At 34.0% G+C, this 18715-nt stretch overlaps 1 protein-coding gene across 2 annotated transcripts; it reads right to left on the minus strand.

The window, feature by feature from the left end:
• Positions 1-13876: 13876 nt before the first annotated feature.
• Positions 13877-18376, minus strand: Sply (Sphingosine-1-phosphate lyase). Of its 2 annotated transcripts, XM_068289152.1 has the most exons (6): positions 18287-18376; positions 17861-18015; positions 15225-15886; positions 14697-15145; positions 14483-14629; positions 13877-14415 (listed from the first exon to the last, which is right to left on the minus strand). In XM_068289152.1, exons 2-6 carry the CDS (start codon positions 18012-18014, stop codon positions 14190-14192), a joined length of 1638 nt encoding a protein of 545 aa, XP_068145253.1. In that variant the 5' UTR covers position 18015; positions 18287-18376; the 3' UTR covers positions 13877-14189. The 2 variants fall into 2 exon arrangements, with proteins under 2 accessions (XP_068145253.1, XP_068145254.1); XM_068289153.1 differs by lacking the exon at positions 18287-18376 and having other exon boundaries at positions 17861-18246.
• Between the last annotated feature and the right edge of the window lie 339 nt (positions 18377-18715).

Genomic DNA, 18715 nt, shown 5'->3' on the forward strand with positions numbered 1-18715 from the left:
ACCTTCCATCACAATATGACATTGTTGAGAAATACTCTTAAATTATATAATGTTTAATCGATATACTAATCAAGATTGAACTAAATTTACGACTAATTACTCTACTTACACAAACACGAATTCCATACATGACCATAAACCCCATTTAATACATATATCTAACTCTTAAGTTCCTCCTAAGTTGGATTTGCATTTTGTAATTACCTTTTTTGTGCGTTTTTAAGTCCTAAGATGAAAAATAATGAAATAATAATGAAAAAATTTCTCCTCGAATGATAACTAAGTAAAAAAACTAAACAAAATTGAAAATTGCTAAATCTCCTTTTTCATCTTTTGATAACAATTGCTTAAATAAATTATTATTATTATTCCATTTTCTTTGCAAATTCTGTTTACTCCTTTTTGACAGGGGGGGGCATTCTACTACTTTAGTATGATTTTAGCAACTGCACGACAACACTGTCTCGACTGTGGGTGACTTTTTGGCGAGCTTTTTTACCGCTTCGTTAAGCTTTCTGTTGTTGATTTCAGCCGTTACAACTACTCGAGACAGAGAAAGAGAGAAACAGAAAGATTTGAATTGGCAATACTCCCACCCAAAACAACGCAAAAACAGTTCAGACCGATAAAAAGAATCATTTTTGGCATCCATTCAAAATGCATCAAAGTGAAACTGGTTTCTAAATCACTTAATGCGTTTTTATTGTATTCGGGTTTAAGTTTTTTGTTTTTGTTTTTGTTTTGGTATTCCAACAATGTTTGGAACCAAAAACTGGTTTACCCGACTATGGAATGTTTTAGTTTCATTCTATGTGGGGGTAAAACAAAAATGAAACTTGTATCTGAGAGACATTTGTCTCGACTTCACCACACAAACAAAACGGTTCACTCTCGAATGTAGTTCAATGTCAAGGAAATTTCAGTCAACTTAACTCCACATAGTTAGGAGTGGGTCTAGTTTTTGTGTGTGGGTCGAACCACGAAGTGGGTCACACCCAATTGGAATTACTAGGCCTATCAACGTACGCATCCGTATATGAAGAAAAGATATTATAATTATATTGCATATAAATCATTCAAATGGCAATGAATAGCATTATCATCGAGTATTAGTTAAAACTGGCACGCAATTTTGTGGTAAGGTGACTTTCATGGCAAAACGTCTTTTGTCTGCTCGATTTCTGTCAAAAGAAACTTTTAGTTAGGTGGCATTTGAGAGGGAATAATTGGATACATATATATGTATTTGTATGTGCTCGTATTTAATTTGAATAATTTTAATTGAATTTTATGTCAATACCGAGAATTCGCTAGAATTACTATGCCTCCCGCGATTCAAATATGTCTTTTTGAGGCGCAGTTCTTATACCCTGTAATTGTCAGCCCACTTGTCAAGAAAAAGGGCATATCAGAAAAACTTTCAAGGTCATGGCTAGTCAAGACCATGGTCTCCATTGTGGGCGTGTTACTCAAAGTATCTCTGTGTGTGTGTGTGTGTTTCTTGTGGTTGTGCTAAGCTTAAGAAAGACCTCGCCCTTCAGCAACAACAAAAAAGGGGAATGCCATGACTGACACACTGTGGTTCAAAGTTCTTTAAAGTTTGTTTCTGTTGACGCCTTGTTTTGGTAGTAAATATTCATATACTTATAAATACAAGCATACACATATAAAAAGAAAGGCATGAACAGCAAAAACTACTGATATGGTTACACGCCCCTTTTGACTTTATAACCTTCCTTAGTCGACAAGGACTTGGAAGCATCCAATTTTACAGCGGTTTGCCTATAAGTCAGCCCCATTATCACCAACTAGTCAATACGGACCTTTTTTTCTCGGGTCAACTGCTTACATATATCTTTTTGATTCGCTAAAACTCTCGTCTTCCAATAAAATTCCCTTCCACGCTGGGAATCCCCCTTTTTGGCAGGGTTGCCAGTGGTGCGATTTTCATGACCGCCAGTGTATAAAATATATTATAGATGGTAAGAATTTTTTCAGCAGACTTGAATTTATAAATATAGAAGCAAATATGGTTGTTTCCTTATCAGCTTAAGCTTTAAAACTCTTCAAAAATGCTTCTCATATTATTCACAATGGCAGCGGTTCTTGTTTAAAGTTCTTTGAATATATTCACTATCTAGTTTCCGAAATCTCAATTAATGCATTTAGGATGTAATTTAAGAAATTTATTTGCATTCTGACACAAAATGGCCAAATGCATTGAATCAGTTAAGTCTTTTCTATTAATATTAAAAGTCTATATAGACTAGATGTTTTCAATAGTAAAGGGATAACCGGTAGATGATTGTCTAGTCAGAAAGGTTGAAAACAAATTTTCATGATTAATGAAAGTTAACCTTGATAAGGTAAAGGTGAATTCAAAAAATCGTGAAAAGTTCTATAAAAACTAGTTTAAAACTTGGCCATAAAATCATTTGCTTCAATTCTCAAAACACTTTCCATAAACAAAGTCGTTTAAATGGTTTCTGGAAGTTACTCCAAAGTGTCTTTTGGTATTCTCTTAGGGATTTTACTATATTTATAACTAACAAGGGGAACTTCAGGTATGCGAATCACCGATTTGTATGAATTTTGGATATACCCTGTCATTTGAAGCTGTGTGAAAAACCGGCGCACTATTCTATATTTTCCTAATAAGTCGCAATTAAAGCTATAGCTTCGATTGGACTTCAAGCAGCACGGCGGTGTAAAGGGTAGAGGAACCTGGTTCAATCCCCTCGCGAAACTAGTTAGTTTTGGTAAGTATATGAGCTAAAATCGTAGTCGTTGATTTGTTTTTGTTACTTCTTATTATTAGAACCACCCCCGACAGTTCTCCCCGCTAGATGCCTTATACTTATGTAAGTACAACTCACCAAAGTCAAAATGATACATTGTGGGTAAATCTCGTGGCGTTGTGGTCCTTGTCACCGAGTTCAGGTTACCGAAATTGTTGTGCAGCGGAGACTGTGGAGGAGTGGCAATAAAAATTGCCTCCAGCTGCTTACATCTATTTGAAGTTGCCATTTTTACACACACTCACACACACTCACACACACCAAAACACAGATTAGCCAAAATAATTTATGCAATGAACTTTCTGTTTAAAAAAAATTTTTCCTCTTTTTTGTGTTTTTTTTCTTTTTTTTTTTTTTTGGTGGCTTGCGACTTCCGTGCGGCTTTTTGAGTCGCCAGCGCTTTGAAACGCTCAAAAAGTATCTTTCACTTAAACATGCAATCTCTTGTTGCTTTTTTTCTTCCACTCTTTGTATATTTTAATATTTATTCATTATTGCTAATTAATCATATTTCGTTTTCACTGCACTTTCAAAAAAAAAAAAAAACTATATATAGCTAACCAAAAAGTCCGACTTTGGTAATAATTTTGCCTAATATTTCTTTTGTTGTTTTCACAATTTTTAATGCACGCTATTTTTTTTTTTTTTATTTTTGTATATTTTGCTTTTGTTTCAGCTTCTTCTTCTTCTTCTCTTGGCTCACATTTGAAATAGACGCTTTGTTCGAAGTTTGCAACTTTTTCACATTACCACCAAAATCATATGGAAATGATGCCTGGCATACGTATAATTTAAATGGCCCCTCGACCGCCTCCAAAGCAACACCAATTTGAGGCTCCTCCAAAATTTCGATTTCCACTTTGGTATTCGTTAGCTGCAAAAAAAGGAAAGAGAAAAAAATAAATAAAGGTCAGAGCGTGAGATTTTTTTTAATATGGCTAATCAGCAAAGTTTTGTGGCAAGGAGTGTTTTGGTTAAAGCCACTCAACTCCCTCTCTTTTCTCGATTTCTTATTTTCCAATTACGTATTTACATGGATGACGCCAAACACACACACACACACACACAAACACACACACAGAAGAAAGATAGGAAAAATAACAGAAACAGAAACAAGACAAACAAAAACAACATTCCGCCAATAAAATGAGGCTAAGCTTATATTAGCTAATTTGCAAAACCAAAAACCTCATGAATGTATCTAACTGAATACGCAAAGCCAAGTGGAGAGAGAAGAATAGAATATGATGAAATCGTCTAAACTTAGATGGCCAACAAAAAAAAAATGTTGGTTTCGTTTTTTTTGGGCTCGACTCACGTCATGAGTGAGGCAGAGAAATTACTCACATTAATTACCTTTTAATGTTGAATTGAATTTGTTTACAAATTACATTCGTTTCATATCTATATGTAAGTCTTGATTTAGTTTTCCTATATAGATGTCGTTCGTTGCGCAGTTGAATTGATACTGAGACATTTGGAAATTGAGTCACAAGAATGTCTCGTCTTCTTTTTTATTTTCAGTCTCTTTTAATTGCAAATGAAAGTGAACAAACATCATGAGGCTGCCATTATTTTAGCAATTGAAATTGAAGCTTAGTCTACAATACTCTTCCAAGGGGCATATCTATTTATGGAACAATAAATGGCAATCAATTGATGACACTATTTGGATCTTTATGAAAAAGGTTAGGAATAGCGAATTTTTAGAAGTGTTTGAGAATGAAATTCGTTTCCTTGATTGTCATGCTTCATTCAGTTAATTTGCATATTCGTAAGAATCCGAGTATTATTTCCTAATATTATAGAGAATTTTACTTCGCAAATTTTCATATCGCAAAATTATAAAGAATTTATGGCTCTGATTAGCAAATTCTTTTATAAAGACTCATTGTGATTCATTGAACAATTCAAAACAGTATGAAACAGTATTAAAAGTTTGTCTCTGTGTAGATTCTACGAATGTTTTATGAAACATAATGAAAGTATTTTTCCTAAATCCAACAGACTTTCTTTCTATATGACACTCTTGAGGATATGTAAATTTGGATATGTAAGGAACTCTTAAAAAGAAAGGATATCCCACAAAGTTGTAAGTGTAAAGGAATATTTGGCTTACAACTTAAATACGACTTATATTTATCCTAAGACTACTCCTTTATAATTAAGCCCTCAATTGTAAACGACTAAAGATCAGTTTATTCTTAGAGGATTACAACATTTTTCGATCATGACTTTTAAACAAGTTTTTCAGAGCAGATCTCAAGGTTTCATAAGATTACAATGAATTATGTTTAACTTGGGGCTTTCTGCTATTCTCGTCTGGCAGATTAAGTTAATGCCTATGACTTAATGTTCTCTGGTATTATGTCATATCATTGAAATTCAATATATACAAATGGAAGAGTCTTAGAGTTAGAAGATTGCTGAACTGCCGAGCTCTCTTAGCTCGTTGCTGTCAATATTGACGTTAAACATGACGTGAGTTAAGTTTATTATTTGTCTATTTGGCAAAATTGTTTTTGTTTCTTAACTGTTCAAATATCAATTAAGAAACTTTTGGATTTTGGTTTATTCTCATGATGTTCGACCGATGTGAGTTTTCTTTTCACAGTTCCTTCAAATACAAGTCAAACTAATGTCAAGCCTGTCAATATCGGTTATATATAGAACACATCGTTGCCATTTTGATGTAATTGCTATGTTTACTTAGTTCAACTGGATAGATATATGACTGGTTATATGGTATAGATAATAACTCGTTTCGATTTGCTACATGTGTATGACTTAATTTATGCCCAGGCAGGCCAGACCAGTTCACTCTCAGTCTCGGATTCTCTCAATCTCTCTCCCTCACTCTATCTCTATGTCTCTCTACGTAATAGATAAGGCCTAAATTTATGCGATTTTATATATATATTGTGCATAATTCGAGTTGAAAGCAACCGCTCCCTGTATTGCCAGAAGTGTGGAGGGAGGCGGTGGGAGGAATACTTCTAGTATAGGCGGGGTACCATATCTTTTTAGCTATATTAGGGACTGGCTAGACGTGCCTTGAATTTATTTGACATATTTAAGTACCAAACATAAAAGAAGAATAAGGATACAGAAATATGAAAAAAAAAACTGGTTTCATTTAACCATATTTAGCTAACTCTTTTCTTTGGGTTTCTCAACATCATAAAGATGATCTTCAAACCACCTACATTAAAATTTTATAAATAAATGCCAAGACGCTGACGTTTCCACTCACTTGAAAGTGTATTGTATCTTGATCTTTCCTTTGTGTCTCACTCCCACGCACTTCAATCTAAATGATTTCGAGTCTGCAGATACATTTTACTTGAATCTGAAATGTCACTGACTCGCAAGCTCTTGGCAAGTGTAATAGCGGTTCCAACTGGCCAAGTTTGGTTACCTTCAGGCGGATCACTTTCGGCTTGACACAGAAAAACGTAAACCGAAACAACTGAGCTGGGAAGAAGAACCGGCCAGTGAAAGAATCCAATTCTTATGGAATTGCTGCTTCAAATGAAGGTCACGCGAAACCTCTTTGCCCAGTGTTTGTTTTTCTGGGTCTGGGTCTGTAAAAAAGGTGTCAGATTACACATTCTCACACATGTTTTCTGTGTGCTGAGTTCTCCTCTCTATCTCACTTTATTTTTTATTATATGCGTTTCATTGGAAACCTGCTAGGCAACTGAAAGGGGTATTGGTCACTGGGCACTGGTCGTCGATCGATAACTTATCAGAAATCCATTGGCCTCTACGGTTTTTGTGTATACATAGTTTTCTTTCATTTTTGGTTTCGCTTTTTATTTTTTTGGTTTTTTATCAGTTCTCAATATGCAGATAAAATATTATGTAAGTGTCGAAGGCTGGGGAAACTAAATATTTGTTAATGAACCATTTGACGAAGAAAACTACAATTACAATTTGGCCCTTTGAACATCTCTTTCTCCTTATCAGTTTATTTATGGAAAACGTTTTTTATTTTTAAAGAAGAGATAAGAGCAAATTTTGAAATTTTATTAGTTTAGTTCAAGACCAACTAATCAAATCCCCAAACTTATCTCTTATCTGTTCTTTGATCTTTATCTTTATCTCTTGGAAAGTCTCTGATGCAAGGACCTTGAATCCTTTTTGGGATAAAACATCTGCAAAGTCCCCCATTTCATTGGCTCTTTAAGCCTCACGATTTCTGTTAGACACTTTAAGGTAATACAATCATAAAGATGATTCGAAAATCTTTTTAAGGTTTTGTTTAATATAAGAAATTCATAATTCAGGTATTGAAAATACATGTCAATTGGGTTAAACGACTTTTAGGAGAATTAAAGTAATTAACCGATTTCATTTAAGTATAAATATCTTGTCAACATTGAAGCTCTTCAAATAAGGATAAGTTGCATTACTTTCCAAATCGAATCTGAATCAGTCTAAATCATATATAATCTTTCCGATAATAAGAAACGCATTTGGAAAGGCAAAGTTTATATGATTCCAAATTGAAAATCAAACTTTGAATATTTATCAAAATTTTCTAAAATATAAATAAAATTTGTGATCTTATCCTTCTTGCTTCTTCTCTGGTTTTTAGAGTCCTAACGTGGTAATGATTCGAAGTTTTCGAACTGCCAAAAGTTTCGCTTGTCCTCCTCGTCGTATTCCGGATCTGCTAACAAACCTTCTAAAGACCGTATTACTGTTAGCTTTTGCTTTTTTTTCAAGTCAAAATGATCCTCAAAATCCTCAAACTATCAAAAAGGAAAGAGAATGAAAATTATTTCTTGGCAGACGAATCAAGTGAATAAGGGCTTAATCTTTCCAGAAATGGTATGAACCTTTTTTAGATCGATTTTAGAAGAATTACATTTATGTAGTAGATTGAAATATAAAAAAAGTTATATTTTTCACTTGTTTCTTTATAATTTAATGTTAAACTTAGTTTCTAGTTAATCGGCTAAGTAAGCTAAAAGAAATTAGTTGTGATTTCAGGAAATGGGTGAAAAAAGTTCATGGAATTTTAAAAATATGTGTCACCCTGTGTTAATTGCTAACAGTTTTACAGTATTTCTAATTTTACACAGATTTTTATTTGAAAATATAAGAATGAGGCATTTCCGGCCTGTTTCAAGCTTTGATTGGTTTTATTTTGACTAAGATTTTAAAATACATTTTAAATGATTCATTTAATGATTTTATAAGTCTTACACAGCTCACAGCTCTTCTAGATACTTTAAAACCGTTTAAATTGAACTCTTAGCTTATAATATTCAATGTTTGTATCTCATTCAAAATAAACTTTGAGACAGACTAAATAATTTTCTTAATAACTGATCATGACAAATCACTGCAACTCTCAAGTCACTTAATAACATTCCGGAAATGACATTTTTATACATTTAAGACAAGTCTAAGGTTCATTCTAGTTAAGCGTTGACTAATTCTCTAATAGGTAATATAGACAGGTGAGTAATTTAATCAATTGCAAATCGTTTTAACCGATCCACAAGATCATTAAAAACCATAAGCAAAATCGATTAAAGTGGTTGTCGTTTTTCTTTTCTTGACAATTTGTCAAACGAACGCGTTTAAAAGTTTAGTTATACATATATAATATCTAATATCCCATTGCTTAAACCGCATAATTATCTAAAAGTCTGAGAGTTTCCAATTACTTAGATACCAATTAGCCACAAAATCTACCACATAGAAGATCATCATCATCATCATCATCAATATAATTAGTTAAAATAACCGAAAAAAAAAAAATGCCAATAGATTCAAGCTGAGCTTTCACTTGGAAAGTCATAAACAAAAAATGCCACAACCTGTGTGTAAGTGTATATGTGTGTGTGTGTTTGAGAGTGTGTACTATAATTTATAAAAAAAAAATAAAAATTTTGTTGTTTAAGCTTTGTGTTGTTCTCCCCTGTCTCTATGTGTGTTGTCTGTCGTTTGAGCTGATGTCATTTATTGAGCTTTGTAGTTTAGAAGTCGTCAGTCAGACAGTTTGACTTGAAGGTTACTACAAACACAAAGAGACAGATACAAAGCACACGAGCTGTATCTTTGAGATACAAGGCAAAAAAAAACTGAGAGATCCCAAAGATGTGGGGGGTGGGGGTGGGGGAGGTTGAGGAAGGGAGGCCTGACTTAAGCATGCAAAACATTTTCCACTTTGGTAGTAATTGTGATTGCAATTTATTGGATTTTTTGGAGCGTTACGAATATGCATGGAAATGGATTGCAAAAACAAAAGCGAAAACTAAAAACCGAAAATTTTTGAAATATTTCTCTAGCTCCCTCTCTCCTTCTATCTGTCTCTCTTCTCTTAAATGTTTTTCAATACAAATCTGACTCTATGTAGGAGGAGGTGGCTCATATGAGCTAGTTAAGTTTGTCCAAGGTCGTTACCATTTTCTAACTGCGTTGTGGAATTGCCCAAAGCCAATTAACACAACAACAGCAGCATATACATTTAACAAGCAACATCCCCCAAACAACTTGGCTGGAAAAATCAGTTACTTAGCCTCGATCTGCAATTAACATAGAAATGAGAGAAAGAATGAAGAGGTAAGAACCCAAAAGCAGTGGTTGAATTTATCGATTTAACATGGCCCTCTACAAGGATCTAGGGGAAAGTTTTAGTCGATGGTGATGACGCCAGGACTTAAAGCCGCACCCAACTGGCCGACAGTGGTTGGATGTCCTTTTTTTCAAAGGAAATGTGTATGTGAGTGTGTGTGTGTGTGTGTGGGGGCAAACTCTGGGGAGTTGCCAGGAGAGTTGGCAATGGTTATGTTTTACTAGGTACAACAACTTTAATATTGAAATATTATTGTGTGTGTGTGTGTGTGTGGAGTTGCCATGGACAACAATAACATATTGTTTGTGAGTGCACAATTACATTTCTTATCTGACCAAAGAACGAACAAAAAAAAAACACCATATGATTGGTTTGGCTAATGACCCTCCGACCAACCAAAATGGCAACTGGTCATGCAAAATGGTATTAAAACTTTAACTTTTATTACCTTCAAATTTCATGCTGATTTCTCAACTCTATAACTAGAAAAACTAGAGCAAAATTCTCTTTATATGTTTGTAGCTCTATATATATATTCACAGTGATATCTTATCTACCCTAAAGGGTAGATAAAAATGTTTCTTTTTTTATCTGTTTTTTTTTTTTTTTTGTGTTGCTTTGAAACATAATACGGCAAAGCATTTCAAATAAGAATATGTATTTTGCGCATTTCTTTTAAGTTTTCTGTAAATATAAACATATACATATGAAAAAGATAAACCGATTTGAAATTATATATGTATATATAGAGAGAGCGAGAGAGACAATGCTGACTCTGCAGTTAAGATAATACAAAAAAGAAATGAAATTAATGCTGACTTTACTGAGTAAAATTATGACTTTATCAAAGTAAATTTAAGAAAAATGTTCTAGTTGATTTTATAGTTAATCCTTTTAAGGACTAGCTAGAGACTTTCCCTACCTCTAGCTAATTCCATGATAGCCTCCCAATCTTATCGGAATGAACCATAAAGCCTGAGTCGAAATTTATATGCAAAAATAAAGATTCTAGTAAGGAAAACTTAGTATTTTGTATTACAACAAGTATAAATAGCGAAAACAAGAAAATGTTTTCCATTTTCAAGGGATATATCAACCAACTATATCAACCATTGACTAAGACTACAAAGCGATGATGTATTAAGAGAGGAGATGGTAGAGCTAATAGTTTAGCTAAAGTCAAGAGAATACTGAGAATAGATTAACTTAACTTAAGAGAAGACACACAAATCTAAGCATAGACGTCATATTAACTACCACATGATAATTGTAATTAAACTGAGAGTCGAGAGAACTAAGAGAAAAGCATCTCAAATTTCACACGTTCCTTAAGATTGATATAAAACATATACCCATATAGATAGTTAACAGAGAAAACCTTTGATCAACTCTAAACAGTATTCACCATATAATAGAATATACTTACAATTAGATTAAGTAATATTTACATTTGTTAGTATACTGAGAGATTATTTAAAGAGCAATCGAAACGTGGTTTTAAGAGAGAGTTAACTTTTCCAACTAGTAAAAAGTCATAGCTTAACAATAGCTTAGTCTTCAGATATTTCTAAACTAGACTTACGTGACTTTTGTACTATAGATTTACAATCACATTTTCTTTAATAATAAGATATTAGATCATCTGACAATAAGAGAACTGAGAGCAGCAAAAACAAAATATATGAAAACTTAAAAAGTTAAGAGATCCTATAGCACACTAACCCTAGTTATGCCCTTCATAATGACTTTCATATCCCAACTTGCTTATGAAACTTTTATATATAACTCTGTTCTCTATGGAATAAATTAATTTCAATGGCGTAAACTTGTTATTCCTTTCTATTTCTTCTATAATTCTATAAATTCTTAATATTATATAGATGTTATAGGGTTTTATATTAATAATATCATTAATAACTAATTTGTTGTTGCATTTATTAAGATTCATTATAAGTTATATAACATTTTTAAAGAAACTTGTAAGCAAACGGTAAAGAATTAAGTTTATTTAATACAACTTTAAGTTCAACTTTAAAGTTTTTCTAAACTAATTAACTTATTGAAGACTGTTTCATACAACGGCGGATCCTTGTCGAAGATTTTCGCCCCTAAAAACGAGATTATTCTAATGAAAGTGGTCAAATTATAATATTCAAATGTCTAATCTTTTTCCCAACTAAACTCATAAACCATGTAGATCCAGCACTGGATTCATTGGGTATTTAAATCTCAATTAAAGTTTATCCAGCTAAAAAACAATTGCAAATTATAAATCTATAAGTTCTTAGATCATTTGAGAGACCTGTGAGAACAAGATCTAAGAATTCTCTCTTTCGGAGTAGAAAAAAAAGCCAACTTAGATATAAGTTTCTTATGATATTGCAAATTGCCTCAAAAACTGTGAGAAATAGAACCTGAGAGCTATATACATTCATTAAAGATCAAATTGTATATAATATATAGTTATATATGTGTTTTCCCCTTGTTGTTGTTGTTGTTGTTTGCCTACTCATTAGAGTGTTATGTTTTAGCCAGCTTCGTGATGACTAAATAATTGGCTATAAATATGCTTATTTAACCTTATCGCTTCTCTTACCTTCAGGTGGTATATATGTATGTATGTATGTGTGTATATTCCAATTGCCTGCCTTTACTTAATTAAAAAACACTTCTTCAGCACTTGAACATTTCATATCACACTCACAAACACACACACATTGAGAGTGGGCCAAATATATGGCTTATCGGGATTAATATAATTTCTTTAAATTCCCTTTAGAAAATAAAGTTTTAAATTTTCCATTAAATTTTTTGTTAAATAATTTTATGCGGAATCAGGTTTATTTATTTTCTTATATGTATATATATGTATATATATATTTATTTTCTCACACGCGACGGCAACGGCGGCAGCGACTTCATGACTCGTCTCTGCGACGAACGCGTATCGAATGAGCGTCGGCGGAGTCTTTGGGGTTTTTTTTTGTTTTGTTTTCGTTTCGAGTTCCCTTTTCGTCTCTGGTTTGCTCTCTCAGGTCTCTCAGGCGCTCATGCTCACCTGAACTGAGCTCGAGTTGGATCTTGGTGTGGGGGGGGCGGACAGGAGGGGCCTTCAATTCTGGTATCTAACACTCGAAAGGTAAACCTAAAGATCAATTTTTAAGGCGTTGGGCTTGTCATTCACTTGTTTTTTTTTTTTTTTGGGACAAGTGGATTCTCCTCTTTGTCAGTTGACACCTGGAGGCATTTATATAAATTGCTTCCGCCACTGACATTTTTTTTTAGACAAATTAACATAAATTTCAAAAAACAAAAACAAAAAGCATAAAATATTATTAGTTTTTGGTGTGTGTGTGTATTTGTTGTTGGCAGGAAATGGGCGTGTCAAAATACAAAACGCCGACGCGTGGCCAAGCATTCGACCAAAGATCACATTGATTCTGCCCACGAAAAGCAATTATTGTTAATTGTTGTTAAATATAAACAACAGCGGGCCATGTAATATTTTGGGCTTAGAAACATTTCAACTTTTGTTTGTTACCTATTAAAAGGAATAGAGTTTAGTCAGTTGACTGATCTTAGAACGATCGTTTGTACGACAGTGTTAATAAATTTTTGAATATATTTGCAAGAAAAATTACTCTGTTAGGAGAAGTCACATTATAAATCCAATCATGAAAATAAAAAGATCAACCATTTTGAGTCTATTCAACAAGGTTTTTGGTAGTTCCAGTCGAAAATTTTTTTTTCCTGTTGCATCCAAGTTAAGTCTGTCTGTCATTGCTCTTACATATGAAATCACAGATTCTTTTATCAGAGAAGGAAAGGGCAATTTGCTCCCAAAAGTATGCAATAAGCAGTCCAATAACTCTCATATATGTATAAACCAATTTTTAGCTTGTAGATCATTTTTCTGTTACAAGGCATTCAAACAGTTTTAAATTTGTTGCAAAGGAATGAATACTCTTCCAGTCTATTGCATACTTTAAGGAGCAATAATTGAGATTTCAACAGGGAATCTATCTATATGATACATTTCCTTGATTTATGTTATAAGCTTGTACATTTGCTTGGCATATTTCTTCATTCTCTCAATCTCTCTCTCTCTCTATCAATTTTCTTACCCAGTTTTCTCGTTTGTTTTGTTTGACTGAGCTTTAGTGGGTTTAAAATTGTTATTCCCTGTGGTTAGAATAAACCAACTAGGTGTTGATTAGTCTATATAATTCAATTTAAAAAAAATAACATTCCTAGATCTATTTTAATGGTGTGAATATCTTTTGTTTATATGCGCTTGGGTGGGCAATTTTCTTGTTTTTCCCCATGGCTTTTGAAGTGTTGTTCTGGCCATTATAAATTTATTGGAAAACTACTTTATAATAGGGACTAAACACCTTGATTAACATTTCAATAGTCATTCTGGGTTTTTTACATATTGAGAAAACGTTTGGTAAAACAAAAGGAAAAAGTTATAAAAGTTTCTACATTTCGATTATACAAAAATTGATTTATTTTTACATAACATGATATAGTACGAATATAGAAAAACTTTACAATTTTATAAATGGAACAATAAGAAAATGATTCGTTTTAAAAACGTTGAATTTCTTTAACTAAAAGCATTGTTTTTTTCTTCTTAGCTTTGTACCTTCGTTGTATATAGTATATAGAATGTATTACTTAAGAGGTGGATTAACAAACAACAAGATTTTCGGTTTTGGGTGGTATGAAAAATACATATACAAATATATATATATATAGAAATGCTCAGGTATTCTTGTCTTCGAGGTGGTAAGTTCTTATTTCTGTTCGGGTGTATAGTACATAGAGTGCAGGAAGAGGCGAGTAACTTCACCAATAACCGAACGATCGGGTATACTTTGAGCCATGCCATATAATGCCATTTTACCCTCAACAGGATGACCAGGATCCTTCATTATTTCAGCCACACAGCTACGCAGATCGGCAATGAATTTATCAGCTACACCGGGTTTAGTGTGCATATCAGTAACGCAGATGTGAATGCTATATAGAAGTGAATATATAAGTTTAGAGTGAAGTTAAGTTAAATAGTGGTTTCAGTTAAACCTACCCGGAGGGGAATTGCAAGGCATTAAGATTCCATCCCAGCTTGCAGAGTGAATCGGATAGGCGGAAAATATCGAATACAGTCGAGCCAATGGCAACCACAGAGGTCACAGGCTTGCCAAAGACAAAAACTCCATCGATTTGGCGCACACTAAATGAAATTAGAAGGCAAGACTCATTAGTTTTACTATATAGGCTAATTAGTTTGTCAATTTTACCCTCTCTCAATGTAGCGAGCAGTGTCCACAATGCGTTTGGTGGCCTCCAAGTAACCATCGTAGCCGAAACTCATCATGGTGGCCCAACAGGCAGCTATGATGCCACCAGCACGAGAACCATTAACAGTTGGTGAGCCATACACGCCGCCAGGCCAGTCGGTGGTGACGGTAAACTGATGATCCTTATATTTCTTATCCGAATACAAAATAACCGAAGAGCCCTTGGGAGCGAAACCGTATTTGTGGGTATCAGCAGATATACTGGTGACGCCCTTTACAGCAAAATCAAAGGGACGAATCTGATAGCCAGCATTACGTGCCAGGGCTACCACAAAGCTGCCCAGACAGGCATCCACATGCACGGGAATATTGTATTTAACACCCAAAGCGGCAATTGCTTCGATATCATCCATGGTGCCATATGGGAAATTGGGGGCAGAGCCAACAAGCTATAAACAAGAAAGTGGAAATGACATCATGTATTTAGAGAAATTCAAGGTGGAAGGCAAACAAAGTAAACATTCTCACCAGAATGGTATTTCTATTGATGGCACGTTTGAATTGCTTGATATCCACTTCATAGGTCTCTGGATCGACATCCACATAGCGGACATGGACATTAAAGTACTGGCCGCCCTTGTCAAAGGCAGCATGGATTGTGCGTGGCACAATGATATTTGGCTGATAGATACCCTTCTCTTCACGGGCATAATCACGATAAGCCTTCATGGCCATTATAATGGATTCGGTGCCTCCGGTGGTCATGGTGCCGCATGTGTTAATATCTCCATGGAACAGAGTGCAGGCCATGCGGACTACCTCAGCTTCCATTTTGCATACTCCCGGAAAGAGATCGGCGTGCAGGGGATTTGTATACGATGCCTTGCCATACACCTCGGTGACAAGCTCCACCAGTTCTGGTTTGTAGCCATAAACCGCACCAGAGACACGACCATCACGCCAACTATAATGACCCGACTGCAAATGATCATCGACAAGTTTCAGAATCTCCTCCTTGCTTAGACCCTTCTCGGGCAGACTTAGATTATAGGTGAGATGTGCATTGCTCTTTTTAATCTCAGTTTCGAAATCGTTTTTAGCCTTGGCCAACTCGGCTTCTACCTGACGGCGAACGACGGGTAACTTTTTGGCCAATTTAAAGAACTGACGTTTGCCGCGGGAGTAAATGCCTAGAAAGAAGTTAGATTAACAATTAGAAAACAGTTGCAATAGTTAACAAGTTTTCAATTTTAAACTTTTCCTAAGCAGCAGCAACTATTCTAGTCTAATAGTTTCCTAGTCTACTCTTTTCCTGCTTCACCATTTTGGGATATTCCAAACAAGTTAATTTCTATAGGCTTTATGTAATCATATACCCCCGAATACCGCTTGACCTACCTAAATATTTGTTAATTTGACAGGTGTGTCACGGTCTGTCACTTACAGGTGGCACAAATTGACTAGAAACCCTACCAAATACTGGTAGAATGCCAATAAATAAGGTTTGGAGGAATGCTAAGGCATTTTAGTCGGCGCAGTTCCACAAAATGGGACAATTTTTTACGTCCTTAACGGACTACAATCAAATGGCCTAACTGAATGATTTAACAGTATCCAGGAGGATTAGAATTTGAGTACCAACCACGTCATTGACTGAACCATTTGTTTTACATGATTCGGATTTAGACTATAGAAAAGACCTGGAGTTTGCTTCGCCTCTCAAAATAGTTTGTTGTTGTTTAACAAATGTAATATTTGTTCTTTGTTAGAGTTTAAAATGGTTATAGATAAAATCCTCATGACATTGATTGATTTGTTCTTTTGATTAATCGATCAAATAAATGGTGGAAAAGTTGGACAACAAAAACTAACTAACTAACTGTTAAATCAAATATTCCATAATTTAAAAGAAAAGGTTGTCTATTTGTTTGGTCGAATGCGTTCAATAAAAAAATGAAGAAAAAATAATATTATGTATGTAAACGTCCAAAATTTAAGATTTGCAAAATTTTTACTAAAATTTTCAAATTTTATTGATCTCGACCCGGCTAACATTTCGGGGCCAAAATCTATATACACATATTAATTTTTTTCCCCATTTCGACTACTTAGACACTATAATGAAAGTAGTTTTCGTCTAATCCCATGGTCATAGTTGCTAGTACTTGTATCAAATAGTTAGATTGATAGTTTATTCAACTCCAATCTAGTTTATTTTACTAAAGATTATTGAATAAGTAATGGAAAGTAGAATATATCATAGAAAAGATATATAATTAGAAAAACGACGACATAGCTAACGTTTCCAATCACCTGATCGACTTAATTCAAATTGCCCTCATATCAATAATTTAATTTATGTCTTGTTTAAGACAAAGAATCGATAAAGAAACCATATAGTTTTAATGTCGATCGGTAGTCGAACCCAAGATTACTTATCATAGACCGGACATGTTTGTGGTTATTTTGGCACCAAGCCAAAAAAGAAAGGTTTATAATTGACTATGCTAGCCATGTCTTGTCTTGAAATCAGAATAGGTGCAGGGGGTGGGGGCGTTAGTCATGCCAGAAATTGTGCTTAGTCATAATTACAAGAGAGTTCTTTAATTGAAGGAACACTAATCATACAAACATACTTTTGGCACATTTATGACGAAATTTGTATGAAAAATAAAAAACATGCCACTAACTAACTAAATACTCATATTAGTATGAGTAAACACAGCGACTTTATCACTGGGCGGCTTATCTGATCTAATAATTATGCTATTGAACTATTTATAACTTTCATTTTTAAGTTGCTAAAAGGAATTAATAAATATTAAAGCTTCTAATCGCTGCTTATCGTAATCTCTTTTCCTTTCCAAATCACAAAGATCAACTTTTGAAAGGGGATCGCCATGCCAGGGCATACATTGAGTGCATGACCAGAACCCACCAGTTCACACTCCTCAGAGTATATAGAATTTTATGTATGTATGTATGTACTTAGTTCTTATTTTTATGCAAGAAACTCCTAAGTTCTTCGGGGTCGACAAAAGATAAGATTGTTTGATGGATTAAAATTTATGATACTGACAAACACAAGAAGAACAAATGGAAATACATATTTCCACAAATTGGTAACAATCACATTTAGTTAAAAGTTAGTATAACAAACTTACTTTCATCCTGGCTAAGTACTGTCCAGATCCAAACTCCTCCCAATACTGTGGTCGCTGTAATGGTGGCCACTTGCCAAGGCTCTTTGGCCCCAAAGGCATGATTGATACCCTCGGTAACGGGTTTCAAACAATCGCTGCCGGTAAATGGACGCATTCTGTTGATGAATTTAATATTACTTTAAATAATTTTTATTTTGTTTTTTTTTTTTTAATATTCTTTTTGGTTTTAGAGGAGTGTGTGTCGTCCAAATGGGCGCGCTCCAAGTTATGAACTGTTTCCAATTTCACGCAGCGACGACGTCAGCTTACTAATCGCCTACAAAACGCTATGATGGCTGATAACGACGACCAGCTAGTATTAGCACATTCACACATTCATATAGATACTATATAGACCAGACGACTGCCATAGAGAGACATACATACATTATATTATTTAATGAAATATATGTGTAAGTGTTCTTTCATTTGGAATTTGTGTTTTGTTGTTTGTGTAAAATCATATGTTCAGGGTGGCCATATGAAAAACTAGAGATGTGCAAACAGCTAAAACTCAGTTCACGGCGCGTAAGGCCCCTTCACGTTATAACGTAAACAGACGGTTCAGCGTGCATAAAGCGGGAAGCAAATGAATTTTATTGAAGTTGCTAAAAATTTAAATTTAAATTTATAGAAATAAAATAGAATATTTAATAATCTAAAACTATAATCATCCTCTAGGGAAATATGAATGAAATTATTTATTCTCTAACCTCAGATAGTAAATATAAAGATAATTCAAAAAAAAAAAACTTCTAACGCGACTTGAAGTTCTATTTTAAATCATTTAAAAAATTAGGTTACATATAATGTAAG

Source organism: Drosophila tropicalis, unplaced genomic scaffold (genome assembly GCF_018151085.1).
Source record: "Drosophila tropicalis isolate 14030-0801.00 unplaced genomic scaffold, ASM1815108v1 contig_593, whole genome shotgun sequence".
In the NCBI taxonomy this organism is placed as follows: domain Eukaryota; kingdom Metazoa; phylum Arthropoda; class Insecta; order Diptera; family Drosophilidae; genus Drosophila; species Drosophila tropicalis.